Source organism: Hyaloscypha bicolor, assembly GCF_002865645.1.
Source record: "Hyaloscypha bicolor E unplaced genomic scaffold K444scaffold_116, whole genome shotgun sequence".
Taxonomy (NCBI): Eukaryota; Fungi; Ascomycota; class Leotiomycetes; order Helotiales; family Hyaloscyphaceae; genus Hyaloscypha; species Hyaloscypha bicolor.
This window is the reverse complement of record NW_020194618.1, coordinates 623113-641294: the sequence shown is the minus strand read 5'-3', so window position 1 is coordinate 641294 and position 18182 is coordinate 623113. Positions and strand designations below refer to the sequence as shown.

Genomic DNA, 18182 nt, shown 5'->3' with positions numbered 1-18182 from the left:
GTTCTCCCCTTGATACCAACAGAGATCAAGGATCGGAATCGTTACTTGAGTCTGATTAGCGGTCACAGACCACTAGATTTCTATTTACACTTGTTGAGTATAGTCGTTAGTCGGTGTCCAGACCGAAGCTCACCAACTCAATACAACCGCAACGATCACAACGGAATATACTTTGCGTCATCTCTGCATCATATTTCTTGCCTCCCGATTGTGCCTATCATTCATTTTCAAAAGGACAGAGTTGTCACATATATCTTGCCAGCTTTGCTCGCAGAAGTTGCATACCTCACCTGGTATCGTTTTAGCCATGATTCACGCTCGAGATATCTCGCGGATCTTGACACTCTGCCGAAAATACAACAGAGGTAGTGATATTTCTGAGTAGGCGTTGCTGGTAGCAGGTCCATCTATCCCAAAGTTAAACCCCAGCAGGCAAAAAGAGTCAAATAGAATTGTCCAGCAAATAAGATTGTTTATGCCTCACATCAGCTTTGCGGGGGACACGCATTTTGAAGTAAATCCAGCCTGAGATGCCTCTGCAGTACCATCAACGTTTGTTCTGATTCCACCACCACCAAATCTGCTGATTCCCCACTGGCACACGCTCAGAGGGTACAGGCGTCAAGCCTGGGAGAAATTGCTGTACTCGGGTATTTCTCTTCATGGTCCAAATTTTGTGGTCAAAGATGGTGGAATGCAAGTGTGGAGAGCAAGTCCAACGGGTCAAGAAGGTTGACCTCCGTGGCAAGAACGATTTTTAGATAGACCGATCGCCCTTCTGTGCTTGTGCGGCATTGCTCCAAGGCTTCTCGGAAGAAGATTGCGTGCCAGATAAATACCAACCCCCTTGTTTCTCGCCGACTGCTGCAGATCGATCGATACGAAGACGGAGTCTAACATATCGTTATGTTGAGTAGAGGTAAAGCTCCCAATCCGGAAGTCTAAAATCTCAAACACTTGAAGGGTAGAGCGCTTTATCGCTAATATCTAGATGCGTGGTTCAGGACCTAAGTATCTATCTGTGTTGCCGTTCATTCTCTCTCCGTCGGATCATTCCACGAGAAGCCTCCATTGGGGTCGAACTTCTTAAATACCGGGGAATACTGTGCAAGTTTAACATGTTCCCGTAAGGCGAAAACAACTGGCACCAACGGATAGGCGTCACATCGAGGGTCACTCCTCTCAGGCTCCCATATATCAAACTGGTGACCAAGACCTCGCAAACCTGGTGCAAGGCATTCTTGCTGTCCTCAGGTCCCGACTTAGTCTCGAATTTCGCGTTAACAGCAACAAATACGAAGGAGATTGTCGTCCCATCTGGTTCCATTAGACGAAAAATGTGGGTATCCTTCGCGAACCATATCAAACAGGCCGCTTTGGCTTGCGAAGAGGCTATCGGTGGCTAACGGTGCTAAGGGACTAAAACCCTCAACGTCGATGGCGCTGTCAATCATATAAAGGATTATACTGAAGCATGCCCGTCGCATTTCCTCCTCGCTGCCGATGCGCTTGTACGTTTGAAGACTTCGCGCATGTTCAGGCGATCGCGGAGAACTGCCTCTTCTTCGGCTTCACTGAGTCTACGCGGGGCTGAACGCCAGCCGCATTTAGTTGGGGAGACCGGAGACTCTCGAGGTGGGACTTGGCAGTCTGCAAAGGGGCGCTCCATGGATTGAGCCCTTGCGGCCTGAATCTGTCCAGAGGGAGTCCTACGAAACCGACGGCGGCGATCGTGCACACGGAGACGGCGATAGCTAGTATTGTTCGAACTCGGCTTGGTTTACGTGTGGGATCTCGAAAGAATTGACGCAAATCAGCCGTATGAAGACGGGGGAGGCTGAAGCCCCCAGGCAAGGGCGGTGGAGCAGGTGGCTTGCTGAATTGAAACGAGGCTTGAACATTATGCTGGTTCAAGCGTCGAAGTAGTGATAAACCGCCAGTGGGTTGCGGACAGGGGGCTGTCCATTGGAGTAGATGAAGATGTTCGCGAATTGAGGTGGGGACGTTGAAATCAAATTAGCAGGGGCGGGGAGGAGGCCTCAGCATCGTGTAACGTTACTAAAGGCATGGTTTGGCCGGATCTAGGAACCATACGCGCAAGAAGATCTACCGCCAAAACTGTAGAATATAACTCCTAAACGCAAAGGGTGAAAACCCAACGAAGTTCGGATCCCAAAAAAAACCGAGGAATGCTTCGAGACGGATACGTCTTGCAACATTTTGGTCTCGTTTGAAGTCTACCTCCAGCTGAAAGGTCACCAAAATTCGAATTCAAGACGGGTGGCAATTAATTGAGGAAAATGAATTTAAAACGCATACAGTACGAGGCAAACGTATGTTCAGAGTGGTGACGAGGCAGCTCGTAAGAATAATTTTCGAAATTCCTGGATCACTTGTTCAGGAAGGATATCACTTTTGAAGAGCAGTAGGATGTTGCCCAATCCAAGTAGCTTCAACCATGTTAGACTCCAAGACCTCGGACACACTCCCTTCTTCTTAAAGATCCGGTGTTTGGATTTGCGGTGATCTGCTTGATGAAACTCCGCGGCACTTGACACCGCGAAAACATTCCGTCATGCATCAAACGCGCAGTTAATGTCTTCTGTCTGCCATCCCAACCATCAGCTGGCATATTCTGGATGCGTTTCCTCTGGATCCAGCCTGGAACAATGAATTCGGCCGGACTCTTCGGCCCAGAACTTGTTCTTCGGATGAAGCGGTTGATGTTGTGATGAAGCCAGTGGAACTCTTGCTTCTCCTTCCCAATTCGCTCCTCCCCCGTTTGTTCGCGGTTTTCGATGTGCTCAAGCTGGGAATCAGATCCATTGTTGAAACCGAAAACGCAACAGAGTTTGAATTTGGCGGGATGAAGATTCAAGCATCAGACGTTTCGGGCAGGATGATGGTGCCGTCGGCTGCTAACCGAACCCGTGCTAGCACGATCAGATTGCCAGCAATGCACCCCTGAAAACTCGACACAGTGGCCTCGCTTAGCGAGCGACAAAGTTGCGCAACGTCCCAGAAGAGTTTTGGCTTCAGCCATCTTCACGACCTTCGCCCCAAAGCGCCAAACAGCAACACGGCCGGGACTATCAACTACTGGAACGAAACAGGGCCCCTGGTGTATCTGATTGTCATCTAATATGATCATCAAACATAGCGTCGTCCGTTCTGGATGGCCGCAGTCAAAATTTCCCGGGCTAGAGTTGATATGTCACAGGGGAAGCCTCCGCATTCTCATGCTGATCGGATGATCCTTTTTGTTTGAGCGTTTAGCTATATCTACCTAGTTCCTCAATTTTGAGAATCGATGTAGTTCATAAACTGTCAGCTGCTTCCGTCTTTCGCTTCACTTCTGCAAGAGCCAGGTGCTTCCCCTTACAACTTTCATTCCACTTTGTCGTTTGATACGAGCCACCTTCTTTTCGAATTGATCACTGTCCATACTTAATCGACTCTCACTTTTTTTGGTCAATTGCCAACAAAATGAAATCCTTTACTATTACAACCTTCCTCAGTCTCGCCTTCGTGGCGTACGCTGTCCCTCCCTTCGATCCCGCTGGCGCGAAAAACGTCGGCAATGGTGCTGGTGGGCAATTTATTGGCGGTCAATGTAAGCTCAGTCAAAAAGCAATTTCCATGAGAGCTAGGATTCTAACTTGCTAAACAGGTTTGAGCAATGCCGATTGTGGTAGCGGATGCTGTGCGAATCCGACTGGAATATGTTCTGGCCCAGGAGCATCGACACAAAATGGGAAGACAGGTTGTGGTTTTGGTTCAACAGGCTCACCAGCAGCGGCACCAGCAAGCCAAAGCGCAGCCGCTGTCTCCGTCGCGAGTACAGCTTCAGCAGGCGGACCAGCTTTCGACCCCGCAGGAGCGAAGAACGTCGGCAACGGACAAGGGAAACAGTTTATCGGAGGACAATGCTTATCGGGAGCTGACTGCGCGTCCACATGTTGCGCAGGTCCTTCCGGTATCTGCAGCGGACTCGGGGCGCAAACCCAAGCTGGCAAAACAGGTTGTGGCTTTGTGTCTGGGAGCTCGTCTGGAAGTGTATCCTCTGCTGTCTCTGCTCCTGCGGCGTCTTCGGCTCCCGCTGCAGCGAAAAATGCCGTGGCAGGCACTGCATCCGCCGGAGGCCCAGCTTTCGACCCAGCTGGAGCTAAGAATGTCGGAAACGGCGCCGGACTCCAGTTCATTGGAGGACAGTGCTTGTCGGGGTCTGATTGTGCTTCTACGTGCTGCGCCGGACCGAGTGGCATCTGCTCTGGCCTTGGAGCGCAAACACAAGCTGGGAAGACTGGGTGCGGATTCGTCTCTGGGAGTGCTTCCAATGCGGTTGCCGCTGCCCCTGCAGCTTCACCCGTCGCTGTTGCCTCTAGTGCAACAGCTGGTGGACCAGCGTTCGACCCAGCCGGCCAAAAGAATGTAGGGAATGGCAAAGGCGTTCAGTTCATTGGGGGACAGTGTCTGTCGGGAGCGGACTGTGCTTCAACCTGTTGTGCTGGCCCCTCTGGAATCTGCAGTGGTTTGGGAGCACAAACCCAGGCTGGAAAGACTGGGTGTGGTTTTGTTTCTAGCGCGAAGCTTTTGAGGGTGTAATGATAGTTGGGGCTGACGGAGCATTTCAGGGGACAAGCATATTCTTATCAATACTTAGTTTGGGGTTTACAGAGCGAAAATAGCATGGATGCATACATACTGGCCTAGGGGAATACCAAAAGATACACTTCGCATAGTTCCAGGAATCAACACAGACTTGGCAAGACCATTTAGGGCATCGCTATCACGTGATATCACCATTCTTGCAACCGGAGATCAGAAAACTGTGATGATTCAGGAGATCACCCAAGAAATACTTACTACGTAATCCATGTAACTCAACTCATTCGGACAGAAGATTTTTCTCTAGATTTAACCTCCCGACGTGTTGAGTGAGGTGGTAAGCTGGTGACAAAAGGAAGGAGATAGCTGACGCATTGCTCGTAACGCTGGGTCGGGGCAGCGCAGTAGGTACTAATGGCATCATCTCAGACATTTCAAGCAAATGTGTCTTTTACTTCTTGCAGGTAGGGCCTGGTCCAGGGCCTACGGTGCAATTAGCGACGACATGGACAAGTCATAGTTACTTGCCATTAATTACGATACCACAGGGACACATTATAATGAGACCAAGTATCAAGGTGATTTGATCGCATATGTCAAAGGAAAGGGGGTAGTCCTGGAATATTGGGAGATTAAGGATTCGAATATTGAGGCCTCCTCCTAGCGGGGCCGAATATAGACCACAGTAGAACGTCCGTTAATCATACACATTTGGCCATTTTGCAGCTCAGCGACTGAAAATCCACTTTGTTCAGGGCTCGTTCTAATAAAGAAAGCCTCTAACCCTCCACCAGCGATTTCCACGTAGCCCCTCTCGCTCCCCTTATCGACCACGACTTTGACCACATCCGGTGCCATTTCTGATACGAAAGCCCCTTCTCCACTATCCGCTCCAGTTGTTACGTGATGGTCAACTCTATACTGGTCCTTGTAGTCCTTTATCTGCAGAGGCTTAACACGTAACTCAATGCACAGTTGGCGATGCAACAATGCAACATACCACTTCTTTTGCTATGTCTCTCAGCGCTTTCTCCCTTTCTCTCCGTGCTTTCTTCTCCTCCTGACTCTCTGGCATGTCGCCTATCCGCGGCCTTTGCAGTAGGGAAAACCTTGAATATTCGTGAAAATAATAGGGTTTGAGCGATGAATCCGGCGTGTGTAGATTGAGGCCTGACGCAAAAAAATCGTTTCGTAGAGATCATTCACGTGACCTTAAGGTTACCTGTCGAGAGGCCGAGGTACCTATGCCTTGATCAACACCGTGACTCTTCCTTCATCTTTCGTTTGAGCCGTCCTCATCCACCGCGACGCCAAACCTTTCCCCATCACCACAACACGGCACAGTGCAGCCCTAAACGCGATGCCATGTTCATATTCCGCCAACTTTATTGGTTACACGGCATCGGCGCGTCCAATTAAGCTATTTAAGCTTCATGCGGGGCGCGAAGGAGTTTAATCTCCTTTCGGACCCGGGGGCCATGAAAAGGGGGCCAACTGCTGGTCTGGGCCGGCCACCACGATGAAAAATTTCGGGTCGAGGGATCGACATTACGAGTCTTTGGCTTTCTTTGGCTTTCAGCCAGCCACAATGGCGTTTTGATGCGCTCGTAAAGGTCGCTGTGTTGAGATGTGGCGCTGACTCGGAGGTCTGCTTTTTCAATATAGCTGAACCTCTTCCATTTCTATTGATCTGAACTTCTCAGCGCGTTGTTGTGTTCGACCTTTCCCTCGTTTCCCTTCCCAAGGTTTAGGGACTATCTGCGAAGATGCCACTCCTTCATCTCGCAATTGCTCTACTAAGCGCGATCAGTCCAGTGGCTGCAGCCCAAGTCTCCATTTTCCAGGTCTCGTCGGTCGTCTCATCGGCTGCTTCTTCTTTTGCTCCCGCTGTGATATATGCCAGTCCGACTGGAAGTGCTTCATCAGCTTTGGCCACAGCTGCTCCTTCGCCATACTGGTTAGAATCGATCACTCACCAGGGAATCTCTGCTTTCAATTCGGATCCGGCAAGCTATCAGGTATTCAGGAATGTAAAGAGTTTTGGGGCAAAGGGTAAGACTCTGTCTTAGGAAAAGCGATTCAATTCTAATTGCAGCCAGGCGATGGATCGACTGACGATACTGCTGCAATTCAAGCAGCAATGTCGGCAGGTGGGCGGTGTGTCCCAGGTTCCTGCCAATCCTCAACCACGACTCCAGCCATTGTATACTTCCCCGCCGGCACATACATCATCAGTTCGTCGATTATCGATTACTATTACACGCAAATCATCGGCAATCCGAACAACATGCCTGTGCTGAAGGCGACTCCAAACTTCAGTGGATTTGGGGTCATAGATGGCGATCAATATGGTGCAAATGGTCTCAAGTTTGGAGCTACAAATGTCTTCTTCCGACAAATTCGGAACTTGGTCTTTGATCTCACTGCCATTCCCTCGAGCAGCTCTGCGACTGGTCTTCATTGGCCTACCGCTCAAGCAACGAGTTTGCAGAACTGTGTCTTCAAGATGAGTGATGCTCCTGGGACACAACACCAAGGACTATTTATTGAGGGTGGTGCGTCAGGCTGCTTAAAATGATTTGAGGATCAGCTGACGGTTGATGTAGGATCCGGAGGTTTTATGAATGATCTGGTTTTCTATGGAGGTCTCAATGGTGTCGTCTTTGGAAATCAACAGTTCACTGTCCGAAATCTGACCTTCTACAACGCGGTCACGGCAATTGATCAAATCTGGGACTGGGGCTGGACCTACACAGGAATTTCCATCAACAACTGCACAACGGGACTGAACATGGCCGGTGGTGGAACGACAGGACAGAGCACAGGATCGGTTACCTTCCTTGACAGCAGTTTTACCAATACCAAAGTCGCAATTGCCACTGCTCATAATGCCAGCTCTTTCCCAGCAACGGCAGGAAGTCTGATCCTCGACAATATTGTTTTGACCAACACGCCCGTCGTAGTTCAGGGGCCCCAAGGAACCGTTCTCAAAGGAGGGTCTTTGACTATCAGCGGCTGGGGTGAAGGACACGAATACACTGCGAACTACCAGAAGAAAAACTTCCAAAGTAGCATCACGAAATTCTCTCGTCCATCTTCACTCACCAAAAATGGACAGTATTATGCTCGATCTAAACCGCAATATCAGGCATCGCCCCTTTCCCAATTCGTCAGTGTCAGGACTGCAGGCGCGAAAGGAGATGGACTCACCGACGACACAGCCGCGATCAACAGTGTTCTCAAGAGTGCTGCTGCAGCCAGTAAGATTGTGTTTTTCGATGCTGGGACCTACAAAGTCACTTCGACCATCACCATTCCCCCTGGATCGAAGGTTGTGGGCGAGTCATTCTCAGTCATCATGGGAGCCGGCTCGTTCTTCTCCAGCATCACGAGTCCGCAACCAGTTGTTGCCGTCGGAGCCGCAGGGCAGAGCGGAGTAGTCGAATGGTCAGACATGATCGTTTCCACGCAAGGCGCTACAGCTGGCGCGATCCTGATCCAATGGAATCTTGCCTCGACATCATCCTCTCCTTCCGGCATGTGGGATGTCCACACCAGAATCGGTGGCTTCGCCGGCTCCAACCTCCAACTCGCACAATGCCCAACGACTCCCAGCTCTGCTGCCGTCAATCAGAACTGCGTTGCGGCATTCATGAGCATGTACATCGCTCCCTCCGCAACTGGGCTATACATGGAAAACAACTGGCTCTGGACCGCAGACCATGACATGGAAGATCCAAGCGTGACGCAAATCACCGTGTACACTGGCCGCGGCCTCTATTGTGCTTCCACATCTGGCACTATCTGGATGGTTGGCACAGCAGTCGAACATCATGCATTATACCAGTACCAATTCGTGAAAACAAAGAACATCTATGCGGGGCAGATCCAGACGGAGACAGCGTACTGGCAGCCAAATCCTAATGCTAGCGTTGTGTTCCCGATTGCCAGTGGATGGAATGATCCGAATTTCGCAACGAGTTGTGCAGGTGTGGCGGGACAGTGCAATATGGGCTGGGGATTACGGGTTGTGAATAGTAGCAGTATCCTCGTCTACGGAGCCGGTCTTTACTCTTTCTTCAATAACTACAGCGTCGGTGAGTTTTCCTCCCCTCCCCTTCCCCCTCTCTCTCATGTCTAACAACGACTGACAATAACAGCATGCTCTAACTCTGTCGTCTCCCCCGGAAACGGCGGTGCTTGCCAAACGAGGATTTTCAGCGTTGAGGGAACGGCGACGAATGTCGATGTGTATAATTTGAATACGGTTGGCGCAACGCAGATGGTTACTAGGGATGGGAAGCAGGTCGCGCTGTTCTCGGATAATGCTAATGTTTATCCGGATACGATAGCTTATTATAAGAGTAGCTGATCTTAGTGTTTAATTAGATTGAAAGATCTCTTGTCAAAATGTTGCTTTTGATGTTGAGTAAGTGGGGATGCCTTGACCGGGCACTCCCCGTTGTTTATTTGTTCTGGTTACCCCTGCTACAAAAAACAACTACTCCTGTCAAAGCTCGAAACAAATACTCGTATTCCATGCACCAGCTCGAGTTAAAGGGTACATCCAGGAGTCCGACGAAGAAGGAAACGATTCTGATATACATGGTGGACGAAGATCACGAGGGGACATGCTGATCGTTGGGGTTCCTCCTCACGCCACAACTCGCCTTCTTGCCTAGTATTTTAACATCACCTCGCGAGCCATTCCCAACAAGCCACCACTCGTCGTCAGCGATCAGCACGTCTCGTGCCATCTAGTTATATAGGCTCATTACTCTTAGTGCAGGGAATGTCAAAGTACTTTTAATCAAAACCCACAGTCCCATTCGCAACCTCGTTACAAGTTGGTACAGCTTGACTTATCTCGCGGCGGACTGAAAAGCGGTACTCATTTTCAATGCCCCAAGTCAAAATTTGAACATTTATCTGACCCTTTCCGAAGAAGAAATTCGGAATTTGGAGAGTTTTGAAGAGATTCGATATGGTAGAATTTAAATATACCGCGAATCGAGGGAAGATTAAGAGAAGGGGCAATGAGATGTATACCTTTTACTTGGGACATTGAAAAGTCAGTTCCGCTTTTTTTTCGTCCACTATGAGCTTATCCGGTATACTTCACTCGAGTCCATTAACTGATTTCATTGGTTTTACTCTGTTCTCTACTATTCATGTAACATATAATCCACACATAGAGGTACCAACAAAGTGTCAATTTCCAGAACGCTACCCAACTCGCACTGCTATTAGCCCACATAAGGTCGAATGATCTCTGAGCATCCTCCGACTGATGCTGCAAGCTTTATTCACAGCTTCACTTCACTGCACTTCACTTTAACACAGCCAACACACAAGTACTCAATATCCTGCAATAGCTATTAGATTTAAGTAGTCTCTAGTGCTCTGCATTTCTAAGCGTGGGTTCTACTCTGGCAAGCTGCTTGCCGCACAGGCCAACCTTTCCCTCATTTCCTCCATTTCCAGCGCCTCTAGCCAGCTTTAATCTTTCAAGTCGTCAACTCTACACCCCAGTGGCAGAATCACCGTAAACTACTAAAGTTTGGCATCATTCTTTATTTTTCATTGGCAGTCTCCACTTCTTCGCCCCCACACAAACGAATGGAGAGTGTTCGATTATCGTGGCATGCAGTACCACACCCTCACATTACTTAACCGACCACAAGCCCTTCCTTGAGTTCAACGCACGCCTTTTGCAAAATGTTCAAGAAACTCTTCCGTCGCGAGGAATACTAGTTTGACAAAACATTCAAAAAATCACTGCCATGAATCACACATTGCCTCTCAAACCACCCTGAGTGTTTCACCGGCCCCCAGGCTCTCCCCACTCGCCTTCTCGACGTTGGTCCCCCAGATGTCTCTAAAGATTCACTCCTCTTCGTCCCAGCTAGTCCAACTTTCACCATAGCCAAGGTAGAGGACATGGTTCGCGGCAAGACGGTCTGGTCTCCGACACAGATGAATCTGCCAAAACCTTACAATACGCTAAGTTTTGGTTCGGCTAAGAAAAAGAATTGATAACATTGCCAGAGAACTTCGGGCAGAGGAGAAGGGGAATTCCTTGGGCAGGAATACCGCAAACGATAGGGATGCTATCCTGGTCACACGAAAGCTTGTGGGGTGTTCCTCTTGTGTCGGCTCTGAGTTGGACCTAGAGAACATCGTCCTTATGGAGACAACAACAGGACAGATTCATCTGAAGCGAAAGCAAATCATTGGAGCATTCTTCTATTGATTAATAATGAGTTCGTGGGTTATGGACTCCTGCTGGAAATTAAGAAGGGGGCTGATCGGACGACTTGTTTTAAATGAGCTGGGATTTTCGCCATCGAGGCAAATCCCAGAGTGGTGAAATATGCCTGAACAAGGAAGTGTTGAGGAAATTTATGGATTGTGCACTTAGTGTTATCACGTTCATGTAGTGAGTAGCGCAAAAGTGTACGGTTCGTCCGCTCCGTAGGCGTAACCTCTCGCGAGCGATTTTAGCAATGAAGTTGGCAAAGTGTATATACTGGATAACGAACTGAACAAAGGTGCTTTTGCAGGCCATTTCTTAAATTTGATTGACTTTTACATCACCGAGCTAAGATCTCATGTTAAAAGCAGTTAATATTTGAAATCGATTGAAGATAAGATGTTAGCCGGTTAGAGTTATACTTTCGACATTGAGTTAGGGGCGAGATCAAAAACTGTGGCCGTGGGCATGATTCAAGGCATAAAAACGGGCCGGACAGCACGAAAAACAACCCCTCTTCATGCTCCAGTTATTTCTCTCGACAGGAGAACAAGCATTTCCTCGGTCACGTGTTTTATAATAGAGTAGCCTCGACCTTGGTTGACCCAGACAATAAGAAGCCTTCACAGGGCCAATTGAAAGCGATTGTTATTGCTGTAATTGTACTTCATTAAGCAGCGGCCGGATTGTAAGGAAGTTAATAAAATGTATGTAGTCATGTGACCACGCCCTTCGACTTGCGCCCTTGACTTGCGCCCTTCGCTTGTAGGTCCGAAAATTGGCAGGAACTCTTCTGGCAAAAGTCTCAAGAGACAAAAGAATAGAATCATAGAAAGATCTACTTCATCGACGTCGCCACAGGAAAAAATTATCGAGCCTGCGTCAGCTTCAAACAGCTCCACGCCTCAGTCAATCGATGCATGCGGAATGGACGCTGCCGCATGGGCAGGGTGAACGAAGTACTCGCCATTCTCCTCACGGCGAAAAAGCTCAATATCCCATCGTTTCTCACAGTGTGTGTTATGAGCTTGTCTGCTATGAGAAAACAGCTTGAAACCAGAGTAGAGAAGATCTAAGCTGAATTTGTCACTAATTGTGGAGGTCAGGGACGGAAAATGCCAGTTTCATCTTACATAAAGACTGCAAAAATTCTTCTTCGAGTACATAAATACAGTTTTCCTTCCAATCTTTGATACAATTGCTAACTTGTGAAAACAGAAACAGTAAACGAGCCAAGAATCCAAGATCGACGCGTCTTGGCGGACCTCGTTGACGCACGCAAACATCTGGGAGAACTTCCTCTTCACTTCTGGAGCCGCGTGGTAACACAACAGAGTTTTTATTGCCAGCAAATGGATGCCGGATATTGAAAAGGTTACATTGGCGCATGCAAGGCGTGTCGAGGCTGCAACTGGTCACAAGTGAATTTCCAGCCAGCCCCCAGTCACCGATTGAGTTCGCGCTTGTTAGTAGACCCAGAACTTTAAACGGACTTCGTGAACGTTCAAATATGGTTCTCTCTCTCTCGAATACAACAAAGATCCATGCCGTGGAAGCATTTTTCGAAGTTTCGAACCTTCCAATGGCGAATTTGTGGCTTCGACAAGTGCTCAAAGCCGACGAAGGCCGCTTGCCACCTGCGGGGCAGGGGACACTATGAGGTAAACAGAAGTTTGGTGACATCTCGAAACAATCCGGGGGCGGTCCAGATCATTATTTCGCCATGTCCTGTGGAGCGAGAGAGTCTTCTTACTGTATCATTCCTGTGCTCCGATGTGAGACTGGCGGGGTCGTATCACGGTTGCGCATACCATAGTACTGCACGGTCATGATCAAGGGTCGTACCAAAGGCAAACCCCACAGCCGAGAAACCCCGGGTTGTGGCATGCTATCAAATCTATTTCTTTACTGTAAAGTCTTTGGAAGAATGGTCGGATTCGGCAAGTGAAACTTGCGGTGCTTGAAGTGGCAACTGGCAAGCCAACACACTTGGGGATCAAGGATGTGGTCATCAAGCCGCTGGCAGGACAAAGCCATATTACCCCATCACGCGATGCACGATTCCATATTTGCATGCATTTTGGAGCCCAGGAAGAAGTCTCCTAAGCACATTGCCGTTCGTATTACCCTTGCGTGGACGTCGGGTTGTCAGGTGGAAGTGTCGCGCCTCTTTGAGGAATTGTACAGGTGAGGAGAGAAAGTGGTGGCCACCGCGACGGCGAGGTTGGGAGGTTTGGGTTATGGGTCTGCATTGGGGATAGTGCTCCCTGCCGCTGCCAGCCACCCGGGCATCTTCTCCAGAAACGTCGAGAAAGCTTGGCTGCGGTTTTGATCCTACCGCAGCGCCCTGCAGCCAGTTACGCGAAGTCCCGCACGACCAGCGCTGCAAGCCGCTGCACCTCTCGAGCATGCATTCTCTCCCCGCTCCACTCCGTGTCCCTCACCCCATGGAATCTCCCTGCGGACACCTGCCTGTCTCGTCGATGCGCATTTTACCTGCCCTTCTGATCTTCCTCCCGGCACAATGGGTGACGGCCATCCCGCGACAGGTGTGCCACTCGCCAATCAGGGCTTCTGTCCGCTTTCACTTGCCGAATCACAGCCGGCATATTTCGCCAGGTGGTATGTCTTGACTCTTATTGACGGACCATGCAAGGCTCCCCAACTCCCCTGCCATATTAAAGGCCGAGCACAGGGCATTCTTATCGGGCCTGTGAATGAGCTCCTCTGAGTGGCAGGTAGCCTTCCAGCCTATCTTGACCTAGCCAGTTTTGGGATCTGCTCGTCCAGGTTCCCTTTTATTAGAAGAGCCCCGCCCCATGGCCTTGGTGTCGCAGCTCGCCGGATCTTACTTTGAAAATCCAAAGCTCTCAAAGGAGAAAACTAGTAGAACTACACCGCCAAGACCAACCGGACTCTCACCATGTCGGCAGAATCACCTCACACGGAGGGAGAGAAGGATCCTAAGACCTACGCGGTGCCTGAGACCAATGGCAACGACGTTGAGCAGGGCGATCATGGTATCGTCGTCAAGGCGAATCCTCTCTCAAGAGAGTTGAAGGGCCGTCATATGCAGATGATTGCCATTGGTATGTTTTGATATGTTTCCTCGCAATCCCGAGTGATCACTAACTTCCGACTTCAAGGTGGTGCCATTGGAGCAGGTCTCTTCGTCGGATCTGGGGGTGCTTTGGAAACTGGTGGACCTGGTAGTTTGGTATGCCACAGCCTTTTCGCACCAATCATGTTCTGCCTCTGAGACTAATTCTAATAACCAGGTACTTGGTTACATCATTATCGGTTCTATGTTGCTATGCACAGTTCAAGCTCTTGGAGAATTGGCTGTCTTGTTCCCCGTCAACGGCGCTTTCTTCACCTATATCGTCCGATTCGTGGATCCGTCTCTGTAAGTTCCAGTTTGTACTTGGAGAAATAGACAAAATCATGGGTCTGCTTGCTGACCCGTACGGCAGTGGATTCGCTGTAGGATGGGATTACGCGATTGGCTGGTTGACCGTCTTACCCTTCGAACTCACTGCTGCTGGTATCACGATCCGGTTCTGGAGAGACGACATCAATATCGGTGTGTGGATTGCCGTATTCTTGTTCCTGCTCTGTGTTATTCAAATCTTCGGTGTCCGTGGATATGGCGAAGGTATGTAAAATCTTCGTCTCAAAGGAACTTCAACTAAGCATTGCAGTCGAATTCATCCTCTCCACGATCAAAATCATGGGCTGCGCCGGATTCATCATCCTTGCCATTATCATTGATTGCGGCGGAGTTGGTAACCAAGGATACTTGGGCGCGAAATACTGGCACAACCCAGGAGCGTTCAACAACGGATTCAAGGGCTTCTGTTCAGTCTTCGTGGTTGCTGCATTCGCATTCGGAGGCACTGAGCTTGTTGGCCTTGCCGCTGCCGAAGCTGCGAATCCCCGAAAATCACTCCCACAGGCTACAAAGCAGGTGTTCTGGCGTATCAGTTTCTTCTACATCTTGTCATTGTTCCTTCTCGGATTGATTGTGCCGTCTGATAACCCGAACTTGTTGAACTCCTCGGGAGCGAACTCCAAGTACTCCCCGTTCGTTATCGCCATCCGTCTTGCTGGTATCAAAGCGCTCCCTTCGATTTTTAATGTTATCATCACCATCTCCGTTATCAGTGTCGCTAACTCGTGCACTTTCGGATCTACTCGCACAATGCAAGCTCTTGCTGAGCGAGGGATGGGACCAGCTTTCTTGGCCCATGTAGACAAGCACGGCCGACCTATCTGGGGTGTCGCTATCCAGCTTCTTTTCGGACTTCTCGCTTTCATCGGAGAGGCAAAGAATGCTACTACTGTTTTCAACTGGCTCTTGTCCTTGTCTGGTCTCTCATACTTCTTCGTTTGGGGATGTATCTGCCTGGCCCACATCCGATTCCGATCTGCGTGGAAGGCTCAAGGTCATGTCAAGGCGGAGCTTCCGTACGAAGCTATCTTCGGTGTCGTGGGTAGCTGGTATGGCTTCCTCCTCAACATTCTTTGCATGATTGCAACCTTCTACACAGCCCTTTACGTAAGTCCAAACCCCCTTTCACAATATATTTTTTCCCGCTAACGCAACGGCAACCAGCCTGTCGGTGGAAAGCCAGACCCTCAAGCATTCTTCCAATCCTACCTCGCAGGTCCGATCATCGTCGCCCTCTTTATCGGATGGAAGCTGTACTCCCGAATCTGGTCCTGGTACGTCCCTGCACACGAGATGGACATCACGTCCGGCCGCCGCTCCCTCGAACTTGACCCTGATGACATGCCGCCAAAGAAGACGTGGAGGAACATGCCAATGCGCGCGGTGCGTGCGTTGTTCTAAGACATCACATGCGACAGTATCATCCGTGTCTTGGGTACTTTGTGAGCTGCATTCATACTCTGTTTACTGTCCTGCCATGGTGGCTAGATCGGAAGGAGGATCATTGTTCGCTATCGCATTAACATAATCACACCAAACCTTAAAAATGAACTCCAATCTCCCTCTCTCCACTTACAAAGAACTCCTCACAATCCACAGAACCCCTCAAAGTGAAACTTGGAGAGCCTTGCAGATCTATGACAAATTTCCGAAACAAAACAGGGCCCCTTCCCATCATCGTGGAACGCCCACACTAAGCTGCAAGGAGCAAGCATTCGCCGATCCTTGTCACCACATATCACAACACACACGCGCCCCAAACGCCCACGGCGTTTTCCTGATCACCTGTTCGCTGGCGCACGGACAGCCAATCATCTCAAAGTAGCTGCCTTGAGGGAAGAGTTGTGCGGTGGCAAGGCTTTTTCGTTTACAAGCTGAGGCTGTGTCTCTGCCCGAGGCAAATTTCTCAGAGGTCGGATGATTGATTGGCAGTGTACTGTGTAGAATCGCTGGAAGCGTTGTTTCCGCTGCTGATACTGACCGTTACACCATAGTCGGACGAAAAGCTACATAACCGAGACCTGCATTCTTGGCCGTTATCAACACATAAGCGTTTCTGGCTGCGCTAGAGTCCCGTGATGCCTAAAACAGGTGACTTGGATAGGGGAATTTCCCGCGATAAGGGAGGCTGTCAGTGGCGGCAGGGGGCGTCCGCTCGAGGTCCGCTATTACTAAAGGAACCGGGCCGACTTGTTTACGGGTTGGTTTTCCTTTCCGAGGAATCCTTTGACGGGCGAGAGGCATTGCCGAACTAGTACTTATAGTTTTTTTTTTTTTTTTTTTGTTTTGATCGCTGTTTTCAGATTTTTAAGCATCTAATCGAACATTGAAATGCCATTAAGTGATGGCCTTGAGAAAGAACCGAGAGAATCGTTTTCTCCCTTTCTTTTTCTAATAGAAAGATTTACAATTGGTGAGAGAGGGAGTTACCGAGACTGTCTGAATTCGGTACAGAAACAAGGCAACCGAGATAGTTCAAGAACTGCAAGAATTGTACACCGAACAACGAGAATGCAGTTCATTCCAGCGTCTTGGGCTGAGCAAGACTTCCTCCCACGAACTTCCTCACAGTAAAACCACATGGTGAACACTTTTTTTTTTGGAGTGGCCTGTGGCGCACTGGTAACATGTCGGCAAGGCCTCCCGACACCTTGTTAGACTTTAGTCGTTCCGCTTGTTACTTTGCATAGTTATTATATTGTTCCGGTAGTTGACCCTCGGTGAGCGGATTTGCGGTCTTACTGTACTCTTGGCATGAAGTTCAGGGCCTTAGAATTAGTGGAGTCTTTTTTGATTGCTTGATGATAAGCCCAAGTGTAGGTGATACCAGCTGGAATAGATCAAGGCTTAGCTTTGGTTCCGAGAGCGAACTGGCTATTTGCAAGTCCCTTTGTGATTTCTAGTCACAATGATAGCGCTTTTGAACTGTAGTTCGCTGAAATAGTCACTTGAGTTGGAGGTCTCAAGTGATTGTTTGACGCCAAGTTCACAGGATTCTTTGTTTCGCTCTTCGCGGTTGCCAAGTACCTACTTGCTTCTTGGACTTGTACCTGTGGCGTGGATTGACGTAAAACAGACGGTGCTGCCAGGAGCAAGTCTAATGACCGCGAATTGATGGTCAGCGTTCTGCCAGATAGCGAAGACTATGTTGGCTGTGCCTTTGACAGTGACAAGATTACAGTATTCTTTACCTTGGCGGTTGGTAGCTCCTTAACACTTTCTCTTTGGGTGTCTGTGTGTGGCATATTTCTCAAGACCGTTGAATAACTCCTTGCAAAAGACAATAGTGCTGTTGCAACACCGAATTTCTAATTAAAAGCGCCTGGACATAACTCAAAGCTTTACAACTGCCCCCGAAGCGACTTTGGTCTCTAGCTTCTCCGCTCCTTTTGCAAATCAGACTTGTGAGAACTTTTCGGAGTATTAATCCTTCTTGCAGCCATGTCCAACAGCTCTTGGGACGTTCTACTCGCAATGTGCAGTGCCTTCTGGAGCACTCCACTCCCAAAACTACCCCAAAGAAGCATATTGACGACAGCAGGTGGGAGGTTTGTTATGCAAGGCTAATCATTGTGGAGGCAGACGTCCTCGAAAAGCTGAGAATTCGCATATGTTGTAGCTTGCTGCAATGCTAGTATAGGGCTGTTCCCACTGAACCCAAAGGAGGGTCTACTAGTTTGAACATACTTTGTATTGATACCTCAAGTAAAGGGCCGCACGCCTTTAGACTTGATCGAAGAATAAAACAGGATTTGGATTTTTGGTATCATTTACCGTCGAAGGTCGTCCAAGATATAGATCACGTGGTTTCCCATTCGTCACTTTTGCATGGGACCAACTGATTCTATCATTGAATAGAAAATGATCCCA

The 18182-nt window shown here is 49.1% G+C and overlaps 5 protein-coding genes across 5 annotated transcripts; 3 read left to right on the top strand and 2 right to left on the bottom strand.

Annotated features, from left to right (window-relative positions):
- The first annotated feature begins 3048 nt into the window (after nucleotides 1-3048).
- On the top strand, nucleotides 3049-4773 carry K444DRAFT_665150 (uncharacterized protein). Its single transcript, XM_024887047.1, has 2 exons — nucleotides 3049-3613; nucleotides 3671-4773. Exons 1-2 carry the CDS (start codon nucleotides 3487-3489, stop codon nucleotides 4603-4605), a joined length of 1062 nt encoding a protein of 353 aa, XP_024734527.1. The 5' UTR covers nucleotides 3049-3486; the 3' UTR covers nucleotides 4606-4773.
- A 443-nt stretch (nucleotides 4774-5216) lies between these two features.
- On the bottom strand, nucleotides 5217-5929 carry K444DRAFT_615027 (uncharacterized protein). Its single transcript, XM_024880634.1, has 2 exons — nucleotides 5609-5929; nucleotides 5217-5550 (listed from the first exon to the last, which is right to left on the bottom strand). Exons 1-2 carry the CDS (start codon nucleotides 5681-5683, stop codon nucleotides 5269-5271), a joined length of 357 nt encoding a protein of 118 aa, XP_024734526.1. The 5' UTR covers nucleotides 5684-5929; the 3' UTR covers nucleotides 5217-5268.
- On the top strand, nucleotides 5908-9042 carry K444DRAFT_593048 (glycoside hydrolase family 55 protein). The gene is made up of 4 exons (XM_024878283.1): nucleotides 5908-6660; nucleotides 6708-7163; nucleotides 7215-8705; nucleotides 8769-9042. Exons 1-4 carry the CDS (start codon nucleotides 6375-6377, stop codon nucleotides 8978-8980), a joined length of 2445 nt encoding a protein of 814 aa, XP_024734525.1. The 5' UTR covers nucleotides 5908-6374; the 3' UTR covers nucleotides 8981-9042.
- Nucleotides 9043-11820: 2778 nt separating this feature from the next.
- K444DRAFT_31266 (uncharacterized protein) lies at nucleotides 11821-12721 on the bottom strand. Its single transcript, XM_024871820.1, has one exon. The coding sequence runs from the start codon at nucleotides 12542-12544 to the stop codon at nucleotides 11951-11953; it is 594 nt and encodes a 197-aa protein (XP_024734524.1). The 5' UTR covers nucleotides 12545-12721; the 3' UTR covers nucleotides 11821-11950.
- A 1063-nt stretch (nucleotides 12722-13784) lies between these two features.
- On the top strand, nucleotides 13785-15713 carry K444DRAFT_533453 (amino-acid permease inda1; the record flags this gene model as incomplete). Its single annotated transcript, XM_024875155.1, has 6 exons — nucleotides 13785-13950; nucleotides 14008-14078; nucleotides 14140-14267; nucleotides 14335-14516; nucleotides 14563-15419; nucleotides 15477-15713. The coding sequence occupies 6 exons, from the start codon at nucleotides 13785-13787 to the stop codon at nucleotides 15711-15713; spliced, it is 1641 nt and encodes a 546-aa protein (XP_024734523.1).
- Nucleotides 15714-18182: the final 2469 nt, after the last annotated feature.

Bases quoted from the DNA above. Each gene is read 5' to 3' on its own strand.
- K444DRAFT_665150 (XM_024887047.1), top strand. From the start codon at position 3,487: ATGAAATCCTTTACTATTACAACCTTCCTCAGTCTCGCCTTCGTGGCG. The intron at 3,614-3,670 runs GTAAGCTCAGTC...CTTGCTAAACAG, and splicing joins GCAATTTATTGGCGGTCAAT to GTTTGAGCAATGCCGATTGT.
- K444DRAFT_615027 (XM_024880634.1), bottom strand. From the start codon at position 5,683: ATGCCAGAGAGTCAGGAGGAGAAGAAAGCACGGAGAGAAAGGGAGAAA. The intron at 5,551-5,608 runs GTATGTTGCATT...AAGCCTCTGCAG, and splicing joins GAGACATAGCAAAAGAAGTG to ATAAAGGACTACAAGGACCA.
- K444DRAFT_31266 (XM_024871820.1), bottom strand. From the start codon at position 12,544: ATGTCACCAAACTTCTGTTTACCTCATAGTGTCCCCTGCCCCGCAGGT.
- K444DRAFT_593048 (XM_024878283.1), top strand. From the start codon at position 6,375: ATGCCACTCCTTCATCTCGCAATTGCTCTACTAAGCGCGATCAGTCCA. The intron at 6,661-6,707 runs GTAAGACTCTGT...AATTGCAGCCAG, and splicing joins AAAGAGTTTTGGGGCAAAGG to GCGATGGATCGACTGACGAT. The intron at 8,706-8,768 runs GTGAGTTTTCCT...TGACAATAACAG, and splicing joins CTTCAATAACTACAGCGTCG to CATGCTCTAACTCTGTCGTC.